Here is a 26,863-nt window from a genome sequence, read left to right as displayed (position 1 = left end):
GCCCAGGTTGTTTAACCCTGTCAGTCCTGAGAGCCCAGGTTGTTTAACCCTGTCAGTCCTGCCCAGGTTGTTTAACCCTGTCAGTCCTGAGAGCCCAGGTTGTTTAACCCTGTCAGTCCTGTCAGTCCTGAGAGCCCAGGTTGTTTAACAGTCCTGAGAGCCCAGTCCTGAGAGCCCAGGTTGTTTAACCCTGTCAGTCCTGAGAGCCCAGGTTGTTTAACCCTGTCAGTCCTGAGAGCCCAGGTTGTTTAACCCTGTCAGTCCTGAGAGCCCAGGTTGTTTAACCCTGTCAGTCCTGAGACCGTCAGTCCTGAGAGCCCAGGTTGTTTAACCCTGTCAGTCCTGAGAGCCCAGGTTGTTTAACCCTGTCAGTCCTGAGAGCCCAGGTTGTTTAACCCTGTCAGTCCTGAGAGCCCAGGTTGTTTAACCCTGTCAGTCCTGAGAGCCCAGGTTGTTTAACCCTGTCAGTCCTGAGAGCCCAGGTTGTTTAACCCTGTCAGTCCTGAGAGCCCAGGTTGTTTAACCCTGTCAGTCCTGAGAGCCCAGGTTGTTTAACCCTGTCAGTCCTGAGAGCCCAGGTTGTTTAACCCTGTCAGTCCTGAGAGCCCAGGTTGTTTAACCCTGTCAGTCCTGAGAGCCCAGGTTGTTTAACCCTGTCAGTCCTGAGAGCCCAGGTTGTTTAACCCTGTCAGTCCTGAGAGCCCAGGTTGTTTAACCCTGTCAGTCCTGAGAGCCCAGGTTGTTTAACCCTGTCAGTCCTGAGAGCCCAGGTTGTTTAACCCTGTCAGTCCTGAGAGCCCAGGTTGTTTAACCCTGTCAGTCCTGAGAGCCCAGGTTGTTTAACCCTGTCAGTCCTGAGAGCCCAGGTTGTTTAACCCTGTCAGTCCTGAGAGCCCAGGTTGTTTAACCCTGTCAGTCCTGAGAGCCCAGGTTGTTTAACCCTGTCAGTCCTGAGAGCCCAGGTTGTTTAACCCTGTCAGTCCTGAGAGCCCAGGTTGTTTAACCCTGTCAGTCCTGAGAGCCCAGGTTGTTTAACCCTGTCAGTCCTGAGAGCCCAGGTTGTTTAACCCTGTCAGTCCTGAGAGCCCAGGTTGTTTAACCCTGTCAGTCCTGAGAGCCCAGGTTGTTTAAGCCCAGGTTGTTTAACCCTGTCAGTCCTGAGAGCCCAGGTTGTTTAACCCTGTCAGTCCTGAGAGCCCAGGTTGTTTAACCCTGTCAGTCCTGAGAGCCTGTCAGGTGAGAGCCCAGGTTGTTTACCCTGTCAGTCCTGAGAGCCCAGGTTGTTTAACCCTGTCAGTCCTGAGAGCCCAGGTTGTTTAACCCTGTCAGTCCTGAGAGCCCAGGTTGTTTAACCCTGTCAGTCCTGAGAGCCCAGGTTGTTTAACCCTGTCAGTCCTGAGAGCCCAGGTTGTTTAACCCTGTCAGTCCTGAGAGCCCAGGTTGTTTAACCCTGTCAGTCCTGAGAGCCCAGGTTGTTTAACCCTGTCAGTCCTGAGAGCCCAGGTTGTTTAACCCTGTCAGTCCTGAGAGCCCAGGTTGTTTAACCCTGTCAGTCCTGAGAGCCCAGGTTGTTTAACCCTGTCAGTCCTGAGAGCCCAGGTTGTTTAACCCAGTCAGTCCTGAGAGCCCAGGTTGTTTAACCCTGTCAGTCCTGAGAGCCCAGGTTGTTTAACCCTGTCAGTCCTGAGAGTCCCCAGGTTGTTTAACCCTGTCAGTCCTGAGAGCCCAGGTTGTTTTCAGTCCTGAGAGCCCAGGTTGTTTAACCCTGTCAGTCCTGAGAGCCCAGGTTGTTTAACCCTGTCAGTCCTGAGAGCCCAGGTTGTTTAACCCTGTCAGTCCTGAGAGCCCAGGTTGTTTAACCCTGTCAGTCCTGAGAGCCAGGTTGTTTAACCCTGTCAGTCCTGAGAGCCCAGGTTGTTTAACCCTGTCAGTCCTGAGAGCCCAGGTTGTTTAACCCTGTCAGTCCTGAGAGCCCAGGTTGTTTAACCCTGTCAGTCCTGAGAGCCCAGGTTGTTTAACCCTGTCAGTCCTGAGAGCCCAGGTTGTTTAACCCTGTCAGTCCTGAGAGCCCAGGTTGTTTAACCCTGTCAGTCCTGAGAGCCCCTCAGTCCTGAGAGCCCAGTTTAACCCTCAGTCCTGAGAGCCCAGGTTGTTTAACCCTGTCAGTCCTGAGAGCCCAGGTTGTTTAACCCTGTCAGTCCTGAGAGCCCAGGTTGTTTAAGTCAGTCCTGAGAGCCCAGGTTGTTTAAGCCCCTGTCAGTCCTGAGAGCCCAGGTTGTTTAACCCTGTCAGTCCTGAGAGCCCAGGTTGTTTAACCCTGTCAGTCCTGAGAGCCCAGGTTGTTTAACCCTGTCAGTCCTGAGAGCCCAGGTTGTTTAACCCTGTCAGTCCTGAGAGCCCAGGTTGTTTAACCCTGTCAGTCCTGAGAGCCCAGGTTGTTTAACCCTGTCAGTCCTGAGAGCCCAGGTTGTTTTAAGTGTCAGTCCTGAGAGCCCAGGTTGTTTAACCCTGTCAGTCCTGAGAGCCCAGGTTGTTTAACCCTGTCAGTCCTGAGAGCCCAGGTTGTTTAACCCTGTCAGTCCTGAGAGCCCAGGTTGTTTAACCCTGTCAGTCCTGAGAGCCCAGGTTGTTTAACCCTGTCAGTCCTGAGAGCCCAGGTTGTTTAACCCTGTCAGTCCTGAGAGCCCAGGTTGTTTAACCCTGTCAGTCCTGAGAGCCCAGGTTGTTTAACCCTGTCAGTCCTGAGAGCCCAGGTTGTTTAACCCTGTCAGTCCTGAGAGCCCAGGTTGTTTAACCCTGTCAGTCCTGAGAGCCCAGGTTGTTTAACCCTGTCAGTCCTGAGAGCCCAGGTTGTTTAACCCTGTCAGTCCTGAGAGCCCAGGTTGTTTAACCCTGTCAGAGCCCAGGTTGTTTAGTCCTGAGAGCCCAGGTTGTTCAGTCCTGAGAGCCCAGGTTGTTTAACCCTGTCAGTCCTGAGAGCCCAGGTTGTTTAACCCAGTCAGTCCTGAGAGCCCAGGTTGTTTAAGGTTGTTTAACCCTGTCAGTCCTGAGAGAGCCCAGGTCCTGAGAGCCCAGGTTGTTTAACCCAGTCAGTCCTGAGAGCCCAGGTTGTTTAACCCTGTCAGTCCTGAGAGCCCAGGTTGTTTAACCCTGTCAGTCCTGAGAGCCCAGGTTGTTTAACCCTGTCAGTCCTGAGAGCCCAGGTTGTTTAACCCTGTCAGTCCTGAGAGCCCAGGTTGTTTAACCCTGTCAGTCCTGAGAGCCCAGGTTGTTTAACCCTGTCAGTCCTGAGAGCCCAGGTTGTTTAACCCTGTCAGTCCTGAGAGCCCAGGTTGTTTAACCCAGTCAGTCCTGAGAGCCCAGGTTGTTTAACCCTGTCAGTCCTGAGAGCCCAGGTTGTTTAACCCTGTCAGTCCTGAGAGCCCAGGTTGTTTAACCCTGTCAGTCCTGAGAGCCCAGGTTGTTTAACCCTATCAGTCCTGAGAGCCCAGCAGAAATCATTCATCTCTTTCATTTATCTGCATGTCCAGTCCTTATATTCAGCCTCCCAATGAAGTGAGCACGAAACACACTTGACATAAACGGTTGCATTCAATGAGGTCCTTGAAGCAAAAATCTGATACAAATGTAAAAAAAAGTTTTAATTTTTTCTTTATTTAACTAGGCAAGTCAGTTAAGAACATATTCTTATTTTCAATGACGGCCTAGGAACAGTGGGTTTAACTGCCTGTTCAGGGGCAGAACGACAGATTTGTACCTTGTCAGCTCGGGGGTTTGAACTTGCAACCTTCCGGTTACTAGTCCAACGCTCTAACCACTAGGCTACCCTGCCGCCTCTACACTCTAACCACGAGGCTACCCTGCCACCTCTACACTCTAACCACGAGGCTACCCTGCCGCCTCTACCCTCTAACCACTAGGCTACCCTGCCGCCTCTACACTCTAACCACTAGGCTACCCTGCCGCCTCTACCCTCTAACCACTAGGCTACCCTGCCGCCTCTACCCTCTAACCACTAGGCTACCCTGCCGCCTCTACCCTCTAACCACTAGGCTACCCTGCCACCTCTACCCTCTAACCACTAGGCTACCCTGCCGCCTCTACACTCTAACCACTAGGCTACCCTGCCACCTCTACACTCTAACCACTAGGCTACCCTGCCGCCTCTACACTCTAACCACTAGGCTACCCTGCCGCCCCGAGTGCTGTATGTACAGAAAGGGTTTTCTCACAGTGGGAAATTAATGTCCAATTAGTCAGTGACCACTACTGTCTCTGCCTCTCCTTCTCTCTGCCCCTGTCTTTCTTTCTCTCTCTGTCTCTGCCTCCTTCTCTCTGTCTCTGTCTCTGCCTCCTTCTCTCTGTCTCTGTCTTTCTGTCTCTTTCTCTCTGCCTCTCCTTCTCTCTGTCTCTGTCTCTGCCTCCTTCTCTCTGTCTCTGTCTCTGCCTCCTTCTCTCTCTCTGTCTCTGCCTCCTTCTCTCTGTCTCTGTCTTTCTGTCTCTGTCTCTGCCTCCTTCTCTCTGTCTCTGTCTCTGCCTCTCCTTCTCTCTGTCTCTGTCTCTGCCTCCTTCTCTCTGTCTCTGTCTTTCTGTCTCTGTCTCTGTCTCTGCCTCTCCTTCTCTCTGTCTCTGTCTCTGCCTCCTTCTCTCTGTCTCTGTCTTTCTGTCTCTGTCTCTGCCTCCTTCTCTCTGTCTCTGTCTTTCTGTCTCTCCTTCTCTGTCTCTGCCTCCATCTCTCTGTCTTTCTGTCTCTCTCTGTCTCTGCCTCCTTCTCTCTGTCTCTGTCTTTCTGTCTCTCTGTCTCTGCCTCCTTCTCTCTGTCTCTGTCTTTCTGTCTCTCTGTCTCTGCCTCTCCTTCTCTCTGCCCCTGTCTTTCTGTCTCTCTGTCTCTGCCTCCTTCTCTCTGTCTCTCTTTCTGTCTCTCTGTCTCTGCCTCTCCTTCTCTCTGCCCCTGTCTTTCTGTCTCTCTGTCTCTGTCTCTGCCTCCCTCTCTCTGTCTTTCTGTCTCTCTCTGTCTCTGCCTCCTTCTCTCTGCCCCTGTCTTTCTGTCTCTCTGTCTCTGCCTCTCCTTCTCTCTGCCCCTGTCTTTCTGTCTCTGTCTCTGCCTCTCCTTCTCTCTGCCCCTGTCTTTCTGTCTCTGCCTCTCCTCTCTGCCCCTGTCTTTCTGTCTCTCTGTCTCTGCCTCCTTCTCTCTGCCCCTGTCTCTCTGTCTCTGTCTCTCCGTCTCTCTGTCTCTCTGTCCTGTAGCTGACGGCCTCTCTGACCTGGCTAGTGAGGATGTCTTCAGATCTGGAAACCAACATTGTGGCCGTGGAGAGAGTCAAGGAGTACGAAGACACAGAGAAAGAGGTACGTCTGTGTGTGTTTATGTTCCCATACACAACTCTGTAGGTTGAGCTGTGACGGCATTTTGGAAGACTGTTATTGGTCAACCAAATCTACTTCTATAAAATAACATATGACCTGCCATACTGTCTTCAGTCAGCTGGTCTTTCTATAATATAACATATGACCTGCCATACTGTCCTTCAGTCAGCTGGTCTTTCTATAAAATAACATATGACCTGCCATACTGTCTTCAGTCAGCTGGTCTTTCTATAAAATAACATATGACCTGCCATACTGTCTTCAGTCAGCTGGTCTTTCTACTTCTATAAAATAACATATGACCTGCCATACTGTCCTTCAGTCAGCTGGTCTTTCTATAAAATAACATATGACCTGCCATACTGTCTTCAGTCAGCTGGTCTTTCTACTCCTATAAAATAACATATGACCTGCCATACTGTCCTTCAGTCAGCTGGTCTTTCTACTTCTATAAAATAACATATGACCTGCCATACTGTCTTCAGTCAGCTGGTCTTTCTATAAAATAACATATGACCTGCCATACTGTCCTTCAGTCAGCTGGTCTTTCTATAAAATAACATATGACCTGCCATACTGTCCTTCAGTCAGCTGGTCTTTCTACTCCTATAAAATAACATATGACCTGCCATACTGTCCTTCAGTCAGCTGGTCTTTCTATAAAATAACATATGACCTGCCATACTGTCCTTCAGTCAGCTGGTCTTTCTACAAAATAACATATGAACTGCCATACTGTCTTCAGTCAGCTGGTCTTTCTATAATATAACATATGACCTGCCATACTGTCCTTCAGTCAGCTGGTCTTTCTACTCCTATAAAATAACATATGACCTGCCATACTGTCCTTCAGTCAGCTGGTCTTTCTATAAAATAACATATGACCTGCCATACTGTCTTCAGTCAGCTGGTCTTTCTATAAAATAACATATGACCTGCCATACTGTCCTTCAGTCAGCTGGTCTTTCTATAGAATAACATATGACCTGCCATACTGTCCTTCAGTCAGCTGGTCTTTCTATAGAATAACATATGATCTGCCATACTGTCCTTCAGTCAGCTGGTCTTTCTATAAAATAACATATGACCTGCCATACTGTCTTCAGTCAGCTGGTCTTTCTACTCCTATAAAATAACATATGACCTGCCATACTGTCCTTCAGTCAGCTGGTCTTTCTATAAAATAACATATGACCTGCCATACTGTCTTCAGTCAGCTGGTCTTTCTATAGAATAACATATGATCTGCCATACTGTCCTTCAGTCAGCTGGTCTTTCTACTCCTATAAAATAACATATGACCTGCCATACTGTCCTTCAGTCAGCTGGTCTTTCTACTCCTATAAAATAACATATGACCTGCCATACTGTCCTTCAGTCAGCTGGTCTTTCTATAAAATAACATATGACCTGCCATACTGTCCTTCAGTCAGCTGGTCTTTCTATAAAATAACATATGACCTGCCATACTGTCCTTCAGTCAGCTGGTCTTTCTATAAAATAACATATGACCTGCCATACTGTCCTTCAGTCAGCTGGTCTTTCTACAAAATAACATATGACCTGCCATACTGTCCTTCAGTCAGCTGGTCTTTCTACTCCTATAAAATAACATATGACCTGCCATACTGTCCTTCAGTCAGCTGGTCTTTCTATAAAATAACATATGACCTGCCATACTGTCCTTCAGTCAGCTGGTCTTTCTACTCCTATAAAATAACATATGACCTGCCATACTGTCCTTCAGTCAGCTGGTCTTTCTACTCCTATAAAATAACATATGACCTGCCATACTGTCCTTCAGTCAGCTGGTCTTTCTATAAAATAACATATGACCTGCCATACTGTCCTTCAGTCAGCTGGTCTTTCTATAAAATAACATATGACCTGCCATACTGTCCTTCAGTCAGCTGGTCTTTCTATAAAATAACATATGACCTGCCATACTGTCCTTCAGTCAGCTGGTCTTTCTATAAAATAACATATGACCTGCCATACTGTCCTTCAGTCAGCTGGTCTTTCTACTTCTATAAAATAACATATGACCTGCCATACTGTCTTCAGTCAGCTGGTCTTTCTACTTCTATAAAATAACATATGACCTGCCATACTGTCTTCAGTCAGCTGGTCTTTCTATAATATAACATATGACCTGCCATACTGTCTTCAGTCAGCTGGTCTTTCTATAATATCACATATGACCTGCCATACTGTCCTTCAGTCAGCTGGTCTTTCTACTTCTATAAAATAACATATGACCTGCCATACTGTCTTCAGTCAGCTGGTCTTTCTATAAAATAACATATGACCTGCCATACTGTCCTTCAGTCAGCTGGTCTTTCTATAAAATAACATATGACCTGCCATACTGTCCTTCAGTCAGCTGGTCTTTCTATAAAATAACATATGACCTGCCATACTGTCCTTCAGTCAGCTGGTCTTTCTACTTCTATAAAATAACATATGACCTGCCATACTGTCCTTCAGTCAGCTGGTCTTTCTATAAAATAACATATGACCGGCCATACTGTCCTTCAGTCAGCTGGTCTTTCTACTTCTATAAAATAACATATGACCTGCCATACTGTCCTTCAGTCAGCTGGTCTTTCTACTTCTTTAAAACAGTTATGACGGTTATTTTATTTATTTAGTTGTGTACACGGGAACTCTGTGTGTATATACCTCTGTTTGTTTGTCCCCTCCCAGGCGGACTGGAGACATGACCAATCGTCTCTGCCTCCAGGCTGGCCCACAGCAGGCAATATAGACATCAGAGGGTTTGGTCTGCGATACAGAGAGGACCAGGAACTGGCCGTACGCAACATCACCGTAGCCATCCACGGAGGAGAGAAGGTATGTGATGGGGGGGGGGTGTTAGGCTGCGTGACTGGGGATTAGGCTGAGTGACGGTGGATTAGGCTGAGTGACGGGGGATTAGGCTGAGTGACGGGGGATTAGGCTGAGTGACGGGGGATTAGGCTGAGTGACGGTGGATTAGGCTGAGTGACGGTGGATTAGGCTGCGTGACGGGGGATTAGGCTGAGTGACGGTGGATTAGGCTGCGTGACGGGGGATTAGGCTGAGTGACGGTGGATTAGGCTGCGTGACGGGGATTAGGCTGAGTGACGGGGGATTAGGCTGAGTGACGGGGGATTAGGCTGAGTGACGGGGGATTAGGCTGAGTGACGGTGGATTAGGCTGAGTGACGGGGGATTAGGCTGAGTGACGGTGGATTAGGCTGAGTGACGGTGGATTAGGCTGCGTGACGGGGGATTAGGCTGAGTGACGGGGGATTAGGCTGCGTGACTGGGGGATTAGGCTGCGCGACTGGGGGATTAGGCTGCGTAACTGGGGGGGATTAGGCTGAGTGACGGGGGGATTAGGCTGAGTGGGGGGATTAGGCTGAGTGACGGGGGGGGGATTAGGCTGAGTGACGGGGGGATTAGGCTGAGTGACGGGGGGGATTAGGCTGAGTGACGGGGGGTTAGGCTGAGTGACGGGGGGATTAGGCTGAGTGACGGGGGGATTAGGCTGAGTGACGGGGGGGGATTAGGCTGAGTGACGGGGGATTAGGCTGAGTGACGGGGGGATTAGGCTGAGTGACGGGGGGATTAGGCTGAGTGACGGGGATTAGGCTGCGTGACGGGGATTAGGCTGCGTGACGGGGATTAGGCTGCGTGACAGGGTAGTGACTGTCGTTGTTCCAGGTGGGTATAGTAGGTCGTACAGGAGCAGGGTAGTGACTGTTGTTGTTGTTGCTGTTGTTGTTGTCCCAGGTGGGTATAGTAGGTCGTACAGGAGCAGGGAAGTCCTCTCTGACTCTAGGATTGTTCCGCATCATCGAGGCGTGTGAGGGAGAGATTCATATCGATGGAGTTAACATCGCCACACTGGGTCTCCATGAACTCCGCTCCAGGATCACCATCATACCACAGGTACACACCCACGGCCCATACAGACACACTCACACTGACCCACGGCCCATACAGACACACTCACACTGACCCACGGCCCATACAGACACACACTGACCCACGGCCCATACAGACACACTGACCCACGGCCCATACAGACACACTCACACTGACCCACACACCCACGGCCCATACAGACACACTGACCCACACACCCACGGCCCATACAGACACACTGACCCACACACCCACGGCCCATACAGACACACTCACACTGACCCACACACCCACGGCCCATACAGACACACTCACACTGACCCACGGCCCATACAGACACACTGACCCACACACCCACGGCCCATACAGACACACTCAGACTGACCCACCCACGGCCCATACAGACACACACACTGACCCACACACCCACGGCCCATACAGACACACTCACACTGACCCACACACCCACGGCCCATACAGACACACTCAGACTGACCCACGGCCCATACAGACACACTCAGACTGACCCACGGCCCATACAGACACACTCACACTGACCCACACACCCACGGCCCATACAGACACACTCACACTGACCCACACACCCACGGCCCATACAGACACACTCACACTGACCCACACACCCACGGCCCATACAGACACACTCACACTGACCCACACACCCACGGCCCATACAGACACACTCACACTGAGCCACACACCCACCGCCCATACAGACACACTCAGACTGACCCACACACCCACCGCCCATACAGACACACTCACACTGACCCACACACCCACGGCCCATACAGACACACTCACACTGACCCACACACCCACGGCCCATACAGACACACTCACACTGAGCCACACACCCACCGCCCATACAGACACACTCACACTGACCCACACACCCACGGCCCATACAGACACACTCAAACTGACCCACACACCCACGGCCCATACAGACACACTCACACTGAGCCACACACCCACGGCCCATACAGACACACTCACACTGACCCACGGCCCATACAGACACACTCACACTGACCCACACACCCACGGCCCATACAGACACACTCACACTGACCCACGGCCCATACAGACACACTCACACTGACCCACACACCCACGGCCCATACAGACACACTCACACTGACCCACACACCCACGGCCCATACAGACACACTCACACTGACCCACGGCCCATACAGACACACTCAGACTGACCCACGGCCCATACAGACACACTCACACTGACCCACACACCCACGGCCCATACAGACACACTCACACTGACCCACGGCCCATACAGACACACTCACACTGACCCACACACCCACGGCCCATACAGACACACTCACACTGACCCACACACACCCACGGCCCATACAGACACACTCACACTGACCCACACCCACGGCCCATACAGACACACTCACACTGACCCACACACCCACGGCCCATACAGACACACTCACACTGACCCACACACCCACGGCCCATACAGACACACACACTCACACTGACCCACGGCCCATACAGACACACTCACACTGACACCCACGGCCCATACAGACACACTCACACTGACCCACACACCCACGGCCCATACAGACACACTCACACTGACCCACACACCCACGGCCCATACAGACACACTCACACTGACCCACACACCCACGGCCCATACAGACACACTCAAACTGACCCACACACCCACGGCCCATACAGACACACTCAAACTGACCCACACACCCACGGCCCATACAGACACACTCACACTGACCCACACACCCACGGCCCATACAGACACACTCAAACTGACCCACACACCCACGGCCCATACAGACACACTCACACTGACCCACACACCCACGGCCCATACAGACACACTCACACTCACACTGACCCACGGCCCATACAGACACACTCACACTGACCCACACACCCACGGCCCATACAGACACACTCACACTGACCCACACACCCACGGCCCATACAGACACACTCACACTGACCCACACACCCACGGCCCATACAGACACACTCACACTGACCCACACACCCACGGCCCATACAGACACACTCACACTGACCCACGGCCCATACAGACACACTCACACTGACCCACGGCCCATACAGACACACTCACACTGACCCACACACCCACGGCCCATACAGACACACTCACACTGACCCACACACCCACGGCCCATACAGACACACTCACACTGACCCACACACCCACGGCCCATACAGACACACTCACACTGACCCACACACCCACGGCCCATACAGACACACTCACACTGACCCACGGCCCATACAGACACACTCACACTGACCCACGGCCCATACAGACACACTCACACTGACCCACACACCCACGGCCCATACAGACACACTCACACTGACCCACACACCCACGGCCCATACAGACACACTCAAACTGACCCACACACCCACGGCCCATACAGACACACTCAAACTGACCCACACACCCACGGCCCATACAGACACACTCAAACTGACCCACACACCCACGGCCCATACAGACACACTCACACTGACCCACACACCCACGGCCCATACAGACACACTCAAACTGACCCACACACCCACGGCCCATACAGACACACTCAAACTGACCCACACACCCACGGCCCATACAGACACACTCACACTGACCCACACACCCACGGCCCATACAGACACACCCACACAGACACACTCACACTGACCCACACACCCACGGCCCATACAGACACACTCACACTGACCCACACACCCACGGCCCATACAGACACACTCACACTGACCCACACACCCACGGCCCATACAGACACACTCACACTGACCCACACACCCACGGCCCATACAGACACACTCACACTGACCCACACACCCACGGCCCATACAGACACACTCAAACTGACCCACACACCCACGGCCCATACAGACACTCACACTGAGCCACACACCCACGGCCCATACAGACACACTCACACTGACCCACACACCCACGGCCCATACAGACACACTCACACTGACCCACACACCCACGGCCCATACAGACACACTCACACTGACCCACACACCCACGGCCCATACAGACACACTCACACTGACCCACACACCCACGGCCCATACAGACACACTCACACTGACCCACACACCCACGGCCCATACAGACACACTCACACTGACCCACACACCCACGGCCCATACAGACACACTCACACTGGCCCACACACCCACGGCCCATACAGACACACTCACACTGACCCACACACCCACGGCCCATACAGACACACTCACACTGACCCACACACCCACGGCCCATACAGACACACTCACACTGACCCACACACCCACGGCCCATACAGACACACTCAACTGACCCACACACCCACGGCCCATACAGACACACTCAAACTGACCCACACACCCACGGCCCATACAGACACACTCAAACTGACCCACACACCCACGGCCCATACAGACACACTCACACTGACCCACACACCCACGGCCCATACAGACACACTCAAACTGACCCACACACCCACGGCCCATACAGACACACTCACACTGACCCACACACCCACGGCCCATACACCCACACACCCACGGCCCATACAGACACACTCACACTGACCCACACACCCACGGCCCATACAGACACACTCACACTGACCCACACACCCACGGCCCATACAGACACACTCACACTGACCCACACACCCACGGCCCATACAGACACACCCACACTGACCCACACACCCACGGCCCATACAGACACACTCACACTGACCCCACACCCACGGCCCATACAGACACACTCAAACTGACCCACACACCCACGGCCCATACAGACACACTCACACTGAGCCACACACCCACGGCCCATACAGACACACTCACACTGACCCACACACCCACGGCCCATACAGACACACTCACACTGACCCACACACCCACGGCCCATACAGACACACTCACACTGACCCACACACCCACGGCCCATACAGACACACTCACACTGACCCACACACCCACGGCCCATACAGACACACTCACACTGACCCACACACCCACGGCCCATACAGACACACTCACACTGACCCACACACCCACGGCCCATACAGACACACTCACACTGACCCACACACCCACGGCCCATACAGACACACTCACACTGACCCACACACCCACGGCCCATACAGACACACTCACACTGACCCACACACCCACGGCCCATACAGACACACTCACACTGACCCACACACCCACGGCCCATACAGACACACTCACACTGACCCACACACCCACGGCCCATACAGACACACTCAGACTGACCCACACACCCACGGCCCATACAGACACGCTCAGACTGACCCACACACCCACGGCCCATACAGACACGCTCAGACTGACCCACACACCCACGGCCCATACAGACACACTCAAACTGACCCACACACCCACGGCCCATACAGACACACTCACACTGACCCACACACCCACGGCCCATACAGACACACTCACACTGACCCACACACCCACGGCCCATACAGACACACTCACACTGACCCACACACCCACGGCCCATACAGACACACTCACACTGACCCACACACCCACGGCCCATACAGACACACTCACACTGACCCACACACCCACGGCCCATACAGACACACTCACACTGACCCACACACCCACGGCCCATACAGACACACTCACACTGACCCACACACCCACGGCCCATACAGACACACTCAAACTGACCCACACACCCACGGCCCATACAGACACACTCAAACTGACCCACACACCCACGGCCCATACAGACACACTCAAACTGACCCACACACCCACGGCCCATACAGACACACTCACACTGACCCACACACCCACGGCCCATACAGACACACTCACACTGACCCACACACCCACGGCCCACACAGACACACTCACACTGACCCACACACCCACGGCCCATACAGACACACTCACACTGACCCACACACCCACGGCCCATACAGACACACTCACACTGACCCACACACCCACGGCCCATACAGACACACTCACACTGACCCCCACCCACGGCCCATACAGACACACTCACACTGACCCACACACCCACGGCCCATACAGACACACTCACACTGACCCACACACCCACGGCCCATACAGACACACTCACACTGACCCACACACCCACGGCCCATACAGACACACTCACACTGACCCACACACCCACGGCCCATACAGACACACTCACACTGACCCACACACCCACGGCCCATACAGACACACTCACACTGACCCACACACCCACGGCCCATACAGACACACTCACACTGACCCACACACCCACGGCCCATACAGACACACTCACACTGACCCACACACCCACGGCCCATACAGACACACTCACACTGACCCACACACCCACGGCCCATACAGACACACTCACACTGACCCACACACCCACGGCCCATACAGACACACTCACACTGACCCACACACCCACGGCCCATACAGACACACTCAAACTGACCCACACACCCACGGCCCATACAGACACACTCACACTGACCCACACACCCACGGCCCATACAGACACACTCACACTGACCCACACACCCACGGCCCATACAGACACACTCACACTGACCCACACACCCACGGCCCATACAGACACACTCACACTGACCCACACACCCACGGCCCATACAGACACACTCACACTGACCCACACACCCACGGCCCATACAGACACACTCACACTGACCCACACACCCACGGCCCATACAGACACACTCAAACTGACCCACACACCCACGGCCCATACAGACACACTCACACTGACCCACACACCCACGGCCCATACAGACACACTCACACTGACCCACACACCCACCCACGGCCCATACAGACACACTCACACTGACCCACACACCCACGGCCCATACAGACACACTCACACTGACCCACACACCCACGGCCCATACAGACACACTCACACTGACCCACACACCCACGGCCCATACAGACACACTCACACTGACCCACACACCCACGGCCCATACAGACACACTCACACTGACCCACACACCCACGGCCCATACAGACACACTCACACTGACCCACACACCCACGGCCCATACAGACACACTCACACTGACCCACACACCCACGGCCCATACAGACACACTCACACTGACCCACACACCCACGGCCCATACAGACACACTCACACTGACCCACACACCCACGGCCCATACAGACACACTCACACTGACCCACACACCCACATACAGACACACCACTGACCCACACCCACGGCCCATACAGACACACTCACACTGACCCACACACCCACGGCCCATACAGACACACTCACACTGACCCACACACCCACGGCCCATACAGACACACTCACACTGACCCACACACCCACGGCCCATACAGACACACTCACACTGACCCACACACCCACGGCCCATACAGACACACTCACACTGACCCACACACCCACGGCCCATACAGACACACTCACACTGACCCACACACCCACGGCCCATACAGACACACTCACACTGACCCACACACCCACGGCCCATACAGACACACTCACACTGACCCACACACCCACGGCCCATACAGACACACTCACACTGACCCACACACCCACGGCCCATACAGACACACTCAGACTGACCCACACACCCACGGCCCATACAGACACACTCAGACTGACCCACACACCCACGGCCCATACAGACACACTCACACTGACCCACACACCCACGGCCCATACAGACACACTCAAACTGACCCACACACCCACGGCCCATACAGACACACTCACACTGACCCACACACCCACGGCCCATACAGACACACTCACACTGACCCACACACCCACGGCCCATACAGACACACTCACACTGACCCACACACCCACGGCCCATACAGACACACTCACACTGACCCACACACCCACGGCCCATACAGACACACTCACACTGACCCACACACCCACGGCCCATACAGACACACTCACACTGACCCACACACCCACGGCCCATACAGACACACTCACACTGACCCACACACCCACGGCCCATACAGACACACTCACACTGACCCACACACCCACGGCCCATACAGACACACTCACACTGACCCACACACCCACGGCCCATACAGACACACTCAAACTGACCCACACACCCACGGCCCATACAGACACACTCAAACTGACCCACACACCCACGGCCCATACAGACACACTCACACTGACCCACACACCCACGGCCCATACAGACACACTCACACTGACCCACACACCCACGGCCCATACAGACACACTCACACTGACCCACACACCCACGGCCCATACAGACACACTCAAACTGACCCACACACCCACGGCCCATACAGACACACTCACACTGACCCACACACCCACGGCCCATACAGACACACTCACACTGACCCACACACCCACGGCCCATACAGACACACTCAGACTGACCCACACACCCACGGCCCATACAGACACACTCACACTGACCCACACACCCACGGCCCATACAGACACACTCACACTGACCCACACACCCACGGCCCATACAGACACACTCACACTGACCCACACACCCACGGCCCATACAGACACACTCACACTGACCCACACACCCACGGCCCATACAGACACACTCACACTGACCCACACACCCACGGCCCATACAGACACACTCACACTGACCCACACACCCACGGCCCATACAGACACACTCACACTGACCCACACACCCACGGCCCATACAGACACACTCACACTGACCCACACACCCACGGCCCATACAGACACACTCACACTGACCCACACACCCACGGCCCATACAGACACACTCACACTGACCCACACACCCACGGCCCATACAGACACTCACACTGACCCACACACCCACGGCCCATACAGACACACTCACACTGACCCACACACCCACGGCCCATACAGACACACACACTGACCCACACACCCACGGCCCATACAGACACACTCACACTGACCCACACACCCACGGCCCATACAGACACACTCACACTGACCCACACACCCACGGCCCATACAGACACACTCACACTGACCCACCCACGGCCCATACAGACACCCACGGCCCATACAGACACACTCACACTGACCCACACACCCACGGCCCATACAGACACACTCACACTGACCCACACACCCACGGCCCATACAGACACTCACACTGACCCACACACCCACGGCCCATACAGACACACTCAAACTGACCCACACACCCACGGCCCATACAGACACACTCACACTGACCCACACACCCACGGCCCATACAGACACACTCACACTGACCCACACACCCACGGCCCATACAGACACACTCAGACTGACCCACACACCCACGGCCCATACAGACACACTCACACTGACCCACACACCCACGGCCCATACAGACACACTCACACTGACCCACGGCCCATACAGACACACTCACACTGACCCACACACCCACGGCCCATACAGACACACTCACACTGACCCACACACCCACGGCCCATACAGACACACTCACACTGACCCACACACCCACGGCCCATACAGACACACTCACACTGACCCACACACCCACGGCCCATACAGACACACTCACACTGACCCACACACCCACGGCCCATACAGACACACTCACACTGAGCCACACACCCACGGCCCATACAGACACACTCACACTGACCCACACACCCACGGCCCATACAGACACACTCACACTGACCCACACACCCACGGCCCATACAGACACACTCACACTGACCCACACACCCACGGCCCATACAGACACACTCACACTGACCCACACACCCACGGCCCATACAGACACACTCACACTGACCCACACACCCACGGCCCATACAGACACACTCACACTGACCCACACACCCACGGCCCATACAGACACACTCACACTGACCCACACACCCACGGCCCATACAGACACACTCACACTGACCCACACACCCACGGCCCATACAGACACACTCACACTGACCCACACACCCACGGCCCATACAGACACACTCACACTGACCCACACACCCACGGCCCATACAGACACACACTGACCCACACACCCACTACAGACACACTCCACACACACCCACGGCCCATACAGACACACTCACACTGACCCACACACCCACGGCCCATACAGACCATCACAGACACACCCAGACAGACACACACACTGACACACCCACGGCCCATACAGACACACTCACACTGACCCACACACCCACGGCCCATACAGACACACTCACACTGACCCACACACCCACGGCCCATACAGACACACTCAAACTGACCCACACACCCACGGCCCATACAGACACACTCACACTGACCCACACACCCACGGCCCATACAGACACACTCACACTGAGCCACACACCCACGGCCCATACAGACACTCAAACTGACCCACACACCCACGGCCCATACAGACAAACTCAAACTGACCCACACACCCACGGCCCATACAGACACACTCAAACTGACCCACACACCCACGGCCCATACAGACACACTCAAACTGACCCACACACCCACGGCCCATACAGACACACTCAAACTGACCCACACACCCACGGCCCATACAGACACACTCACACTGACCCACACACCCACGGCCCATACAGACACACTCACACTGACCCACACACCCACGGCCCATACAGACACACTCAAACTGACCCACACACCCACGGCCCATACAGACACACTCAGACTGACCCACACACCCACGGCCCATACAGACACACTCAAACTGACCCACACACCCACGGCCCATACAGACACACTCACACTGACCCACACACCCACGGCCCATACAGACACACTCACACTGACCCACACACCCACGGCCCATACAGACACACTCAAACTGACCCACACACCCACGGCCCATACAGACACACTCAAACTGAGCCACACACCCACGGCCCATACAGACACACTCAAACTGAGCCACACACCCACGGCCCATACAGACACACTCACACTGACCCACACACCCACGGCCCATACAGACACACTCAAACTGACCCACACACCCACGGCCCATACAGACACACTCACACTGACCCACACACCCACGGCCCATACAGACACACTCAAACTGACCCACACACCCACGGCCCATACAGACACACTCACACTGACCCACACACCCACGGCCCATACAGACACACTCAGACTGACCCACACACCCACGGCCCATACAGACACACTCAAACTGACCCACACACCCACGGCCCATACAGACACTCAAACTGACCCACACACCCACGGCCCATACAGACACACTCACACTGACCCACACACCCACGGCCCATACAGACACACTCACACTGACCCACACACCCACGGCCCATACAGACACACTCACACTGACCCACACACCCACGGCCCATAGACAGACACACTCACACTGACCCACACACCCACGGCCCATACAGACACACTCACACTGACCCCACACCCACGGCCCATACAGACACACCAAACTGACCCACACACCCACGGCCCATACAGACACACTCACACTGACCCACACACCCACGGCCCATACAGACACACTCACACTGACCCACACACCCACGGCCCATACAGACACACTCACACTGACCCACACACCCACGGCCCATACAGACACACTCACACTGACCCACACACCCACGGCAGACCATACAGACACACTCACACATACAGACACACCACACACCCACGGCCCACGGCCCATACAGACACACTCACACTGACCCACACATCCACGGCCCATACAGACACACTCACACTGACCCACACACCCACGGCCCATACAGACACACTCACACTGACCCACACACCCACGGCCCATACAGACACACTCACACTGACCCACACACCCACGGCCCATACAGACACACTCAGACTGACCCACACACCCACGGCCCATACAGACACACTCACACTGACCCACACACCCACGGCCCATACAGACACACTCAGACTGACCCACACACCCACGGCCCATACAGACACACTCACACTGACCCACACACCCACGGCCCATACAGACACACTCACACTGACCCACACACCCACGGCCCATACAGACACACTCAAACTGACCCACACACCCACGGCCCATACAGACACACTCACACTGACCCACACACCCACGGCCCATACAGACACACTCACACTGACCCACACACCCACGGCCCATACAGACACACTCACACTGACCCACACACCCACGGCCCATACAGACACACTCACAACACACGGCCCATACAGACACACACACCCACGGCCCATACAGACACACTCAAACTACAGACCCACACACCCACGGCCCATACAGACACACTCAAACTGACCCACACACCCACGGCCCATACAGACACACTCACACTGACCCACACACCCACGGCCCATACAGACACACTCACACTGACCCACACACCCACGGCCCATACAGACACACTCAAACTGACCCACACACCCACGGCCCATACAGACACACTCAGACTGACCCACACACCCACGGCCCATACAGACACACTCAAACTGACCCACACACCCACGGCCCATACAGACACACTCACACTGACCCACACACCCACGGCCCATACAGACACACTCACACTGACCCACACACCCACGGCCCATACAGACACACTCAAACTGACCCACACACCCACGGCCCATACAGACACACTCAAACTGAGCCACCCACCCACGGCCCATACAGACACACTCAAACTGAGCCACACACCCACGGCCCATACAGACACACTCACACTGACCCACACACCCACGGCCCATACAGACACACTCAAACTGACCCACACACCCACGGCCCATACAGACACACTCACACTGACCCACACACCCACGGCCCATACAGACACACTCAAACTGACCCACACACCCACGGCCCATACATACACACTCACACTGACCCACACACCCACGGCCCATACAGACACACTCAGACTGACCCACACACCCACGGCCCATACAGACACACTCAAACTGACCCACACACCCACGGCCCATACAGACACACTCAGACTGACCCACACACCCACGGCCCATACAGACACACTCAAACTGACCCACACACCCACGGCCCATACAGACACACTCACACTGACCCACACACCCACGGCCCATACAGACACACTCACACTGACCCACACACCCACGGCCCATACAGACACACTCAAACTGACCCACACACCCACGGCCCATACAGACACACTCAGACTGACCCACACACCCACGGCCCATACAGACACACTCACACTGACCCACACACCCACGGCCCATACAGACACACTCACACTGACCCACACACCCACGGCCCATACAGACACACTCACACTGACCCACACACCCACGGCCCATACAGACACACTCAAACTGACCCACACACCCACGGCCCATACATACACACTCACACTGACCCACACACCCACGGCCCATACAGACACACTCAAACTGACCCACACACCCACGGCCCATACAGACACACTCAAACTGACCCACACACCCACGGCCCATACAGACACACTCAGACTGACCCACACACCCACGGCCCATACAGACACACTCAAACTGACCCACACACCCACGGCCCATACAGACACACTCACACTGACCCACACACCCACGGCCCATACAGACACACTCACACTGACCCACACACCCACGGCCCATACAGACACACTCACACTGACCCACACACCCACGGCCCATACAGACACACTCACACTGACCCACACACCCACGGCCCATACAGACACACTCACACTGACCCACACACCCACGGCCCATACAGACACACTCAAACTGACCCACACACCCACGGCCCATACAGACACACTCACACTGACCCACACACCCACGGCCCATACAGACACACTCACACTGACCCACGGCCCATACAGACACACTCAGACTGACCCACACACCCACGGCCCATACAGACACACTCACACTGACCCACACACCCACGGCCCATACAGACACACTCACACTGACCCACACACCCACGGCCCATACAGACACACTCACACTGACCCACACACCCACGGCCCATACAGACACACTCACACTGACCCACACACCCACGGCCCATACAGACACACTCACACTGACCCACACACCCACGGCCCATACAGACACACTCACACTGACCCACACACCCACGGCCCATACAGACACACTCAGACTGACCCACACACCCACGGCCCATACAGACACACTCACACTGACCCACACACCCACGGCCCATACAGACACACTCAGACTGACCCACACACCCACGGCCCATACAGACACACTCACACTGACCCACACACCCACGGCCCATACAGACACACTCACACTGACCCACACACCCACGGCCCATACAGACACACTCAAACTGACCCACACACCCACGGCCCATACAGACACACTCATACTGACCCACACACCCACGGCCCATACAGACACACTCACACTGAGCCACACACCCACGGCCCATACAGACACACTCACACTGAGCCACACACCCACGGCCCATACAGACACACTCAAACTGACCCACACACCCACGGCCCATACAGACACACTCAAACTGACCCACACACCCACGGCCCATACAGACACACTCAAACTGACCCACACACCCACGGCCCATACAGACACACTCACACTGACCCACACACCCACGGCCCATACAGACACACTCACACTGACCCACACACCCACGGCCCATACAGACACACTCAAACTGACCCACACACCCACGGCCCATACAGACACACTCAGACTGACCCACACACCCACGGCCCATACAGACACACTCAAACTGACCCACACACCCACGGCCCATACAGACACACTCACACTGACCCACACACCCACGGCCCATACAGACACACTCAGACTGACCCACACACCCACGGCCCATACAGACACACTCAGACTGACCCACACACCCACGGCCCATACAGACACACTCAAACTGACCCACACACCCACGGCCCATACAGACACACTCAAACTGACCCACACACCCACGGCCCATACAGACACACCCAAACTGACCCACACACCCACGGCCCATACAGACACACTCAAACTGACCCACACACCCACGGCCCATACAGACACACTCAAACTGACCCACACACCCACGGCCCATACAGACACACTCAAACTGACCCACACACCCACGGCCCATACAGACACACTCAAACTGACCCACACACCCACGGCCCATACAGACACACTCAAACTGACCCACGGCCCATACAGACACACTCAAACTGACCCACACACCCACGGCCCATACAGACACACTCAAACTGACCCACACACCCACGGCCCATACAGACACACTCAAACTGACCCACACACCCACGGCCCATACAGACACACTCAAACTGACCCACACACCCACGGCCCATACAGACACACTCAAACTGACCCACACACCCACGGCCCATACAGACACACTCACACTGACCCACACACCCACGGCCCATACAGACACACTCAAACTGACCCACACACCCACGGCCCATACAGACACACTCAAACTGACCCACACACCCACGGCCCATACAGACACACTCAAACTGACCCACACACCCACGGCCCATACAGACACACTCAAACTGACCCACACACCCACGGCCCATACAGACACACTCAAACTGACCCACACACCCACGGCCCATACAGACACACTCAAACTGACCCACACACCCACGGCCCATACAGACACACCAAACTGACCCACACACCCACGGCCCATACAGACACACTCAAACTGACCCACACACCCACGGCCCATACAGACACACTCACACTGACCCACACACCCACGGCCCATACAGACACACTCACACTGACCCACACACCCACGGCCCATACAGACACACTCACACTGACCCACACACCCACGGCCCATACAGACACACTCAAACTGACCCACACACCCACGGCCCATACATACACACTCACACTGACCCACACACCCACGGCCCATACAGACACACTCAGACTGACCCACACACCCACGGCCCATACAGACACACTCAGACTGACCCACACACCCACGGCCCATACAGACACACTCAGACTGACCCACACACCCACGGCCCATACAGACACACTCAAACTGACCCACACACCCACGGCCCATACAGACACACTCAAACTGACCCACACACCCACGGCCCATACAGACACACTCAAACTGACCCACACACCCACGGCCCATACAGACACACTCAAACTGACCCACACACCCACGGCCCATACAGACACACTCAAACTGACCCACACACCCACGGCCCATACAGACACACTCAAACTGACCCACACACCCACGGCCCATACAGACACACTCAAACTGACCCACACACCCACGGCCCATACAGACACACTCAAACTGACCCACACACCCACGGCCCATACAGACACACTCAAACTGACCCACACACCCACGGCCCATACAGACACACTCAAACTGACCCACGGCCCATACAGACACACTCAAACTGACCCACACACCCACGGCCCATACAGACTCAAACTGACCCACACACCCACGGCCCAAACAGACACACTCAAACTGACCCACACCCACGGCCCATACAGACACACTCAAACTGACCCACACACCCACGGCCCATACAGACACACTCAAACTGACCCACACACCCACGGCCCATACAGACACACTCAAACTGACCCACACACCCACGGCCCATACAGACACACTCAAACTGACCCACACACCCACGGCCCATACAGACACACTCAAACTGACCCACACACCCACGGCCCATACAGACACACTCAAACTGACCCACACACCCACGGCCCATACAGACACACTCAAACTGACCCACACACCCACGGCCCATACAGACACACTCAAACTGACCCACACACCCACGACGGCCCATACAGACACACCCAAACTGACCCACACACCCACGGCCCATACAGACACACTCAAACTGACCCACACACCCACGGCCCATACAGACACACTCAGACTGACCCACACACCCACGGCCCATACAGACACACTCAGACTGACCCACACACCCACGGCCCATACAGACACCAGACTGACCCACACACCCACGGCCCATACAGACACTCAAACTGACCCACACACCCACGTCCCATACAGACACACTCAAACTGACCCACACACCCACGTCCCATACAGACACACTCAAACTGAGCCACACACCCACGGCCCATACAGACACACTCAAACTGACCCACACTCTTCTAGATACATGTTATATTTAAAATATCTTTATTTATCCTCTCCCTCCCTCACCCCTCTCTCCCCTCCCCTTCCTCATTTTCCCTCTCCCTCTCTCTCATGGCTCTCCCCCTCCTCTCTCCCTCCCTCTCCCTCCCCTTCCTCCTTTCCTCTCTCCCTCTCTCTCTCTCTCCCTCTCCTCCTCCTCTCTCTCCTCTCCCCTCCTCCCCTTCCTCATTTTCCCTCTCTCCCTCTCTCTCATGCCTCTCCCCCCTCCTCTCTCCCCCTCTCCCCCCTCCCCTTCCTCCTTCCCTCTCCCTCTCTCTCATGGCTCTCCCCCCTCCTCTCTCCCCCTCTCCCCCCTCCCCTTCCTCCTTTCCCTCTCTCCCCCTCTCTCTCATGGCTCTCCCCCTCCTCTATCCCCCTCTCCCTCCCCCCTCTCTCTCATGGCTCTCCCCCCTCCTCTCTCCCCCTCTCCTCCCTCCTCCCTCCCCCTCCAGGATCCAGTGTTGTTCTCTGGGTCTCTGAGGATGAATCTGGACCCCTTCGATGGCTACTCTGATGAGGAGGTGTGGAGAGCCCTGGAGCTCTCCCATCTCAAGAGCTTTGTGTCGGGCCTGCCGGACAAACTCAACCACGAGTGTTCAGAGGGAGGAGAGAACCTCAGGTAACCTCATACATCATACATAGGCCCACATACACCATACATAGGCCTACATAGCATAACATACACACACAGCTTCTGGTTCGCTCTCTCTTCCTTCTCTCCTTACCTCTCTCATTCTCTCCTTACCTCTCTCCTCCTCTCTCTTTACCTCTCTCCTCCTCTCCTTCTCTCCTCTCCTTACTTCGCTCCCCTCTCCTTCTCTCCTTATCCCTCTCCTCTCTCCTTCTCGTTTCTTAAATCTCTCCTCCTCTCTCCTTACCTCTCTCCTTACCTCTCTCCTCCTCTCCTTACCTCTCTCCTTCTCTCCTCTCTCCTCCTCTCCTTACCTCTCTCCTCTCTCTTTACCTCTCTCCTTCTCTCCTCTCCTTACTTCGCTCCCCTCTCCTCCTCTCCTTACCTCTCTCCTTCTCTCCTTATCCCTCTCCTCTCTCCTTCTCATTTCTTACCTCTCTCCTCCTCTCCTTACCTCTCTCCTCCTCTCCTTACCTCTCTCCTCTCTCCTTCTCATTTCTTACCTCTCT

At 55.0% G+C, this 26,863-nt stretch overlaps 1 protein-coding gene and 1 long non-coding RNA gene across 3 annotated transcripts in view; both read left to right on the top strand.

Annotated features, from left to right (window-relative positions):
• The window catches only part of abcc1 (ATP-binding cassette, sub-family C (CFTR/MRP), member 1), a 95,762-nt gene that overhangs the window by 61,704 nt on the left and 7,195 nt on the right, over nt 1–26,863 (top strand). Inside the window, exons 29-32 of the mRNA XM_052519810.1 lie at nt 5,248–5,349; nt 8,074–8,220; nt 9,144–9,302; nt 26,176–26,342. Coding sequence (XP_052375770.1) covers nt 5,248–5,349; nt 8,074–8,220; nt 9,144–9,302; nt 26,176–26,342 — 575 coding nt within the window. The remainder of the gene's footprint in view (nt 1–5,247; nt 5,350–8,073; nt 8,221–9,143; nt 9,303–26,175; nt 26,343–26,863) is intronic.
• On the top strand, nt 169–3,485 carry LOC127930252 (uncharacterized). Of its 2 annotated transcripts, none has more exons than XR_008137504.1 (3): nt 169–322; nt 1,600–1,663; nt 3,268–3,485. It is a non-coding gene; the product is annotated as an uncharacterized LOC127930252 (long non-coding RNA). The 2 variants fall into 2 exon arrangements; XR_008137503.1 differs by lacking the exon at nt 169–322 and adding an exon at nt 2,953–3,016 and having other exon boundaries at nt 1,312–1,663.

This window comes from Oncorhynchus keta, chromosome 5, assembly GCF_023373465.1.
Source record: "Oncorhynchus keta strain PuntledgeMale-10-30-2019 chromosome 5, Oket_V2, whole genome shotgun sequence".
Taxonomy (NCBI): Eukaryota; Metazoa; Chordata; class Actinopteri; order Salmoniformes; family Salmonidae; genus Oncorhynchus; species Oncorhynchus keta.
Note: the sequence above shows the minus strand (reverse complement) of the source record. Positions and strands in the feature narration are given on the sequence as shown.